The 8,615-nt window shown below is 43.2% G+C and overlaps 1 protein-coding gene across 2 annotated transcripts in view; it reads right to left on the bottom strand.

Moving 5' to 3' along the window:
* Positions 1–6,631: 6,631 nt before the first annotated feature.
* Positions 6,632–8,615, bottom strand: part of ANKS6 (ankyrin repeat and sterile alpha motif domain containing 6) — a 44,761-nt gene continuing 42,777 nt past the window's right edge. Inside the window, exons 17-19 of one of the 2 annotated variants that reach the window (XR_012763478.1) lie at positions 8,177–8,310; positions 7,324–7,369; positions 6,632–7,013 (exon numbers count right to left, since the gene is read on the bottom strand). Coding sequence is in view for 1 of the 2 variants with exons in the window: in XM_075416664.1 (XP_075272779.1) it covers positions 7,010–7,013; positions 7,324–7,369 (50 nt within the window). In the remaining variant the exon portion in view is untranslated. The remainder of the gene's footprint in view (positions 7,014–7,323; positions 7,370–8,176; positions 8,311–8,615) is intronic. The other variant, XM_075416664.1, reaches the window with a different exon arrangement.

The following is an 8,615-nucleotide window of genomic DNA, read 5'->3' as shown; positions in this document are numbered from 1 at the left end:
TTAAAGGCACAAATGAGAGAATCCAGAGGTTTTTTGTGTCTGTGTGGAAGTACCCTAGAAGGAATCCACCATAACATGGGGAACTATACATAGCAGGTGAAAAAGGTGTAACATGGATTTCCATCACAGCACCAGCTGTGCCTTCTGTATTTGCTTTTTCTTTGGCTTTTCCCACCTGTGAGGAAGAAGCAAGTTGCAGCATAAAGCCAAGAGTGCTTTTGTGAAACGAATCTGCGACCCTGCCTATATTGCACGTTGTCTCCGGGAGAGAATGAAGCTGTTAGTCATGCTGTGCTTATGCGCAGTTCTCCCAAGTTAATTTAAAATATACACATGTATGTAATGGCTAACATATGAAAAGGCTGTTGCCAATTTCCACATAATAAACAGGCTAATGAGTTACTTAGTTTTGTTGCTATATCCAGCCAAGTCGGGGTTTTCTGGTGGCTTTTTTTTTTTTCAGTTTTCTTTTGTCCTCTTTGTCCCCTCATCTCTACGTACGAATTGCTCTTTATGTTGCTTTGATCCAACAGAAAAGAAAGGCGATATAAAACAAGTCAGTTACTAACATTTGTAACGCTTGTTTTGCCAGATTGCTGCTTATCAGACTAGAGAGCAGCACGGCCTTCCAAGGTGTTAAACAAAGGTGCAGCGAATGCCAAAGGGGAGGTGAGCTCCAACAAATTAAAGCGATATCTGAAGGAACACAACAGACGCATTCTTCAGCTACTTGCCTAAGAACATACCCGCAGTCTCCTTGTGTACACATCACGCTTGCAGAGAAATTATGCAGTCCAGCACAGTGGGTGGGATGCTCCACTTCTAGATTGTCTCAGCCCAGATTCTGTAGCAGTTCCCTCCCTCCAGAGAGGCTTGGATTTGGTGGAGTTACACCAGTACAAATCAGGGCAGTATCTGGCTCTCGTTCATTCCTTGTTTACCAGAAGGTACAAAGGGATGTTGCTTTTTTGTTAGAACTTCTCAGCAAGCATATTTGCCATAAGTAGAAAACCATTATTATGTTTAAGCAGTGCTATCACATAAACCCAGCACATTTAGGAGCAGTTACGGGGCACTGCCTAATCTGACACCACTGTTGTCCTCTAAATCTGAGCAACAAATTGACAATATTGACATTATGAATCAGTCTCTCTGTCTGATTATCAATGTTAACATTTCAGGATACTTCAGAAGGTGCATCTCTCCTCAGGCAGAGGAAATAAGGAAGAGCTTGGCTGCAAGTAATTATTGCTGTGTGGAAAGCAGCACCTGGAGCGACGGGCTTCCCTGAGAGTTGGGCCCAGGTCTGCCAGCTGAATCATACGAGTCAGCGTGACTTCGCAGTCTGTTATCTGGATAAAACACAGGAAAACACCTGTGGCTACACTAATAAGAGGTGTTCTATTATTGCAGGATTTGATGTGTGTTTTTAAATCTAATAGCTTGTTTCCTAACTGTGCATTTATTTGAATGAATTTTTTTTTATTGTACTCATCAATGTGGTGAGTGCCACACTAAATTGGAGAGCCATGGATTTGATGGGTGGACCGTTTGGTGGATAAGGAATTGGTTGGATGGTCGCAGCCAAAGGGTAGTGGTCAATGGCTCACTGTCCGGATGGAGGCCAGTGACGAGTGGAGTCCCTCAGGGGTCCATACTGGGACCGGTGCTGTTCAATATATTTATCAATGACATGGACAGCGACATCGAGTGCACCCTCAGCAAGTTTGCAGATGACACCAAGCTGAGTGGTACGGTCGAGACACCAGAAGGACGGGATGCCATCCAGAGGGACCTGGACAAGCTGGAGAGGTGGGCCTGTGTGAAACTCATGAGGTTCAACACAGCCAAGTGCAAGGTCCTACACCTGAGTCGGGGTAATCCCTGCTATCAATACAGGCTGGGGGATGAAAGGATCGAGAGCAGCTCTGCTGAGAGGGACTTGGGGGTACTGATAGATGAAAGGCTGGACATGAGCCGGCAATGTGCGCTGGCAGCCCACAGGGCCAACCGTGTCCTGGGCTGCATCAAGAGAAGCGTGGCCAGCAGGTCGAGAGAGGTGATTCTGCCCCTCTACTCTGCTCTGGTGAGACCTCACCTGGAGTACCGCGTTCAGCTCTGGAGCCCTCAGCACAAGAAGGACATGGAACTGTTGGAGTGGGTCCAAAGGAGGGCTACAAAAATGATCTGAGGGCTGGAGCACCTCTCCTATGAGGACAGGCTGAGAGAGTTGGGCTTGTTCAGCCTGGAGAAGAGAAGGCTGCGGGGAGACCTGATTGCAGCCTTTCAGTACTTAAAGGGAGCCTATAGGAAAGATGGGGACAATCTTTTTAGTAGGGACAGCAGTGACAGGACGAGGGGTAATGGTTTTAAACTAAAACAGGGTAGGTTTAGGCTGGATATAAGGAAGAAATTCTTTACAATGAGGGTGGTGAAACACTGGAACGGGTTTCCCAGAGAGGCAGTGGAGGCCCCATCCCTGGAAACATTCAAGACCAGGTGGACAGGGCTCTGAGCAACCTGATCTAGTTAGTGGTGTCCCTGCTCGCTGCGGGGGGGTTGGACTAGATGACCTCTAGCGGTCTCTTCCAACCCAAAACTTTCTATGATTCTATGATTCTATGCTTTGTTTGCTGTGTGTCTGAGTAAAGGAATGTGAGCAATCAATTTTGAACCGAGTCTGTGATAAAAAGTAAGTGCTTTGGAATCCTGAGCTGCTGAAGAAAGTGAGTCCCAGGGCATTCAGTATTAATTCTGACTACTTAAGAAACAGCCTAAAGGAGACGCAGATCCTGGAAAGTAAACCAGTAATCCCAAGCTAGTAAAAGTACTATCTGTGCTTCTATCCCTAAATTTTTTTCAATTTGTTTTCATTTTATTCAATCTTCCCCTTCTTAGGATAAACTGGCAGCAGAGGGTGACATGGAAAAAACACATACAGAGAAATCTGTGGAGAACAATGCCCGTGGTGATCAAATCTATCACACTTTGCTGGCTTCTCTCTGTGCAAAGCGATTCTGTTCTGCAACTCGGCAAAACAGAAATCTCTGCTCCAGCTAATTGTAGGCCACCGATTCTGTGATGTTACAAATTGCTTAGGCTTACTAAAAACAAGAACTCACACCCACCTATTGAGTGTATGCGTGAACACAGAATATTTTTAGACCATTTATAAGAAGGTGTCTTGAATGGGCCTGTTTTTCTACATTCACATGTACCCATTTATCACCTTCAAGAACCCTGCTCCAGTACAGCACCAGCCACTCTGCTAACAACCATGATGTGGCACTGCTCCTAAGACCAGATAGAATTCTTCGCTGTGACGTTTCAAGGAGGACACTGCATTAACAGTATTTCAATAATACAAACGTCCGAGAAACTGGAAATTAAGTATTCCAAATCAACTTAAATATAGCATAAGAAGTTTTGGGTTTAATGGACAAAGCCTGTTCCTCCTAAAAGTACCCTTGTACTGCCAAGAGGGCTTTGAAATAAAATAAAACCTAGAAGTGGCAAGTTTGAGGCTATTAGTGTCAGAGTCAGACCAGCCAAGCAATTCTAAACTAAGGTGATGCTGTTATTAAAGAAATCTGTTTACATGAACTTTTATGCTCCCCTTCACTCTGGAAACCAAAGTTGTTCCCTTGAGAAGATATCTGGCTTCTGAGGCATCTGCTGAAGCATGAGAACTACTACAGATGACTGCTTGAATCATTTCCAGATAAAGTATCTTTATTTAAAATCTGATCTTGATTAATGCTTGAAGTGCAGAAAAAAAGAAAATGAATTTCAAAGAACCTTATAAAAGCTTCCTGTAAAAAAAAAAAAAAATAGCAACGCTCCTCAGCAAAATAAGACATCTTACAGATTAGTCAAGGCCATAATTCTAGACTGAATGAGAACAAGAACTGTTTCTTGTAGTGTTTACTTCTTCGGCAACACCCAGAAGATATCACTTTTTATTATGAGGTAAGCAAACTTTGCTAACAAAGATTTTTATTTAAACTAAAAAGGAGGACGCAGAAAGTGAACAGCAAATGGGGGAGAGCTTTTCACATCTAAATGTCTGTGACAAATCAGGACAGATCAATGACACGACAGCCTCCACCTCTGAATGGTCTCTTTGTCCAAGTGACTGTTTGCCACAAACAAACTGATCATAACCTTTACCTAGTGTCATGGCTGGCACCCTTTACGGGTGCTTTGGATGCCTCAGGGCACACAAGTGCCAGTGGACATCTGGACAACCGCATCAGGCTCCTGGTGTAGGCCAGTCAGACACTGGGTTTTGAGGCCTCGGTGACTGCACCGGCCAGACCTCTACTGACTACAGTGGAGTTTATACAGCCACCTGTGCCAGCCCTTACACACAGACACGTAAATACATGTGTCAGACTCAAACTTACCACCCCTCAGAGCCATAAGCAGCAGCCACGGTAAGCAACCAGTTTTGTTTCTCTGCTTACAGTGGCAGCTAACCCAGGCAGAAGGAACAGACCACCTTTAAGCAGTAAGTGCAGCACAAGGTATGAAAGGTTCCCAAACTTTGACCCCATGTGGTTTCATTCCTGTGTTAATAAAGCTAACTCTTCAGATAGCGGGGCTTGTTGATGGGACAGTCTGAGGAACCCTTTCTGCCTCTTGTATAAACACAAAGAGCCTACACTTGTGCCTCGGTCGGCCTCCTTTGACAGAACTGTGTGCCATTTAAATCTCCTTGCTGCTCGTTCTTTGATGCACTTTGGCTAACATTCCCGAATTTGTAGCACTGATTTTATCCTCAGTCACTATGTAGCTTAGGAATTGGTAAATAAATAAATAAACCAACCAGAGGAACTGAAGCCTAACTCTTCCCCATCCCAGGCCAATGTCTTACAGGGCTACACCCCATGAATCCTGAATTCTTTTCTGCACAGTGAGACAGATTCAGACAGAGGAACGAAGCACGCCCCTACCTTGCCTTATAGCCTTGAGGCTCCTACGGTCTTCTGGGCAGCGGTATATATGACTATGAACCCTCTTAGATTGTAGAAAGAATGGCATCTCTCAACCTCCCAAAGTGTTTTTCACACTGAACTCTTGTTCAATGTCTTACTGAAAGGACCTAAGAAAAAAAAAAAAAGAAACCACCCACCCCTCAATTTATTGCAGGCGAGTACTTCTCCTTCCAAAGCACAAGGCCCGCACGCTCTGAACAGCAACGGCTGAAGCCTTCTCACCTTGAGGCTTCCCTGTCTGGGGGCTTGAGGGGGCTCTCTGCAGAGCACACTGGATGTCTGGATTGCCACCCACCGCACCGAACGTACAAAACTGTACAGGGAAACTGTGCTGCCACAGAGCCCACCGGCACGAGGCAGTAGGCGAGATGGTTCGGCTCATCACAGATCACTTCTCCTCAGTTACCCTGACGGGGGCTCCAAGGTGCCACTGCACGCTTTCGGCTCAGAAGCACCAATTGTCTCCTAGCCTTAATGAGAAGCTGTAATTATTTCTCTGCTGCATTTTGAAGCCTTTTAACCAAAACTGTTCACATGTTTCTTCAGGAAAAGACAGGGCCATTAGCTTAATACTATACAGTATGCACACAACATTTCTGTAGATCTGTCCTGCCACGTCATCTTTAGTAGCAGCTCTTGAACTGTGAAAACAGAAATTACGTATTTTTACCCCAAAGCTAAAATTAATCCTGAAGCACAATTCTGCATAAGGAGTGATTTCCTTGGGCATAAGACAAGTTGGAAACATAGAATACCACACTAAGTGGTGATCGTGTTGTAAGTTTTTTGACATATGTGCACTGAAAAAAGAAAAATGGAACATAACTTATTTTGTACATGGCTATGCCATGAAGACCTGAAATGCTAACAGCGTGCCCGCCAAGGCCCACAGGGTACTAACAGGCTCCGATTGCCCCAGTCAGCTCATAACCATCTCTTGTGTGCAGTAACCCCCTGTAACCTCTTCTCCTCTTCCTCCCGGGCATTTCACTACCCGTGCTCAAGGTCAGCTCCGATACAGCACAGCTCCACAACCTGGCGCAGCTCAGCTGCTCCGCTGTGTGCTGGCAGCAACCTGGAGCGGTACCTCAGATGGACGGGCAAAGCGACGAGGCCAGCGGCAGAACTAGCCGACGCACCCGGAGGTACCTGAGGGACAGCAGGGGCATCGCCGCTTTCACCCCTGCCGTTATCTCCATCTGTCGCTACACCCACTTCTACTAAACCCCACTAAAACCAGGACAGTGGAAGAGGGTGGAGAAATGTAAAATCTTTAGTTCTGTACAGAAGTAATTACTTGAGATCGTTCCTCTGCGTTGGAGCTCCAAGATCTCCTTGACTTTACCTGCATTAGTACTCCCAGACTCACACTGAATTCAGCCAGTGGTAAAGTTACAAATTTGTGAGTCATCAGGAAGATAAATGCAGTTGTCAGAGGCTTCTGAGGACTTTTAATTGCTCAACAAAAATTTGTGTTTACTAAGCAGAAAATTATTTCCACTCATACTTACTATACCAGTCCTTTCAAAATTATTACAAAAATAAAGCTACAAAAATGTATTTTAAGGATCTGCTACTGTTACTGTTCAAAAAAAATCCAGCCACTATCAGTTAAATGGTTTTATTCCCAAAATAACCGATCAGCAATATAAAATATTTTAACACTATTTCTATTTAAATATTGGTGACAGATTATGCATTTCCTTAAATAAACTTCTATTTTTACAAACAGGTATTTCATATTTACTTTTACTGCTGTTCTAACCTCTTAATATTGAATAGATAAAGTGTATTTTGGTTAATGAAATATGCAGCATTCATTTTCCTTTATATTCCTTCTCATAAAACCATTACATTTTCAATTTGGACACCTTTATCTGTATCCAGTCAAGACAGGCATATTCAGTTTATATATTTCTCCACGTAAAAGCTCTCATAATCCGTGGTGGTTTTCATGCCTTCTTCCACACTCTTGTTGTTGACTGTGCCCATGTAGGCCTCCTATGGGTTCTTCACCTATAAGCAAGAATAGAATGAAAACATGAATCTTCTTATATGGTCATTCATTCTTCCTGCTCTTCCAACTTTGTTCTTCTCAAATCCAGACCACTGACGCCTCAAACAATTCCACACTTAAGCTGAACTACAGAAGCAATTTCTTTATTATTTTCTTTGATTCACTGTGGGATTTAAATTTTAAGTGCACTACTGCAGAAAGTTCTACAGAGATGTAGTTAGGAGAAACTTTTCAAATTTTCATTTGTACACTTCGATTTACTCAGCCAAATGCCAAATTTCACCATAAGGAAAAAAATCCAGTAGCTACCTTTTTGGAGAAACAGCTTCTTGTGGTTTTGCAGAGCAGCCAGGTGCTGTAAAAGAAAAAAAAAAATCTGAAAAACTGCAGCCAGCAAGACTAACAGCTTTAAAAAAGACAGAGTAATTCCACAACTACTGGAAACAGGCCCACATTTCCCAATATCATTATTATACCATACTCCAACAACTTGACCCTGTAATTGATTTTACTCATCTTAAGTCCCTTCCTGTATGGAGAAGGTATGAAAGCCCAGTGTCACGTGTGAAAAGGTCACCTACCGCCACAAGCCTTTCCAGTATCTCTCTTTTCTCAGTGTGTACCTTTCCACCAAGCAACTACCTGATCCTGTATATTTTTATTTGAAAGTCTGTATTGGTTTTGTTCCTATTTTAATTCTCACTCTGCAATCACAGAATCATAGAATAATTTGGGTTGGAAGGGACCTTAAAGATCATCTGGTTCCAAGCCCCCTGCCATGGGCAGGGACACCTTCCAGGAGACCAGGTTGCTCAAAGCCCCATCCAACCTGGACTTGAACACTTCCAGTGAGGAGGCAGCCACAGCCTCTCTGGGCAACCTGTTCCAGTGCCTCACCACCCTCATCGTAAAAATCAGTCTCTGTGATTCCCTCATTTGATTGATATTTTTGACTCTCAATCGAAGAGCGGAAAGTAAATATACAAACAACTCCCCACTATCTTCCACTTTATTCTGTTGCATCTTTTAAAATACCTATATATGTATCTGTAGAAACATATGCGTAAGTATGTATCAATATAGAACAACAAACTATCATATGTAAAGAGAAAGGGGAAGACCAGAATTACCACAAAGAATTATAGATTGAATGGCATCATACTCTTTTTTCATCGTAGCATAGTTACTCTTCATTTAACTTGTATCTGGAGAATACTCAGTTTACTCTTTGGTATCTAAATCCTCCCTTTGTACAGTGCCCCTTCTAGATGTTGGGGTGTTCTCTTTTCTTCCCACCTGTTGTAAGAGAAGTGTTATGTTTAGGTGGGGGAAAGCAGCTGGATGTCTATACCAAGTGATGAGGCTCATTTTTTTTTTTTCGAGTATTTCAATAAAATTGATACTAGAAGGTAAACTAAGCTAAGCAGCAGTTAGCTTTACCCCCAGCGAATCTTTGGTTTGGGTTTTTTTCCCGTAATTAGGTTAAGAAATGCCTTAGTAGAAAAAGAAGATTATATCCTTCAGAGCATAAACCCTACATGCTCTCTTGCTTTTTCCATGTCATTTTTGTAGAAATGGCAAATTCCGTTACAAGTCCCAGG

The sequence above is a fragment of the Opisthocomus hoazin genome, chromosome 3 (assembly GCF_030867145.1).
Source record: "Opisthocomus hoazin isolate bOpiHoa1 chromosome 3, bOpiHoa1.hap1, whole genome shotgun sequence".
NCBI classification, from domain to species: domain Eukaryota; kingdom Metazoa; phylum Chordata; class Aves; order Opisthocomiformes; family Opisthocomidae; genus Opisthocomus; species Opisthocomus hoazin.
This window is presented reverse-complemented; position numbering and strand designations above follow the sequence as displayed.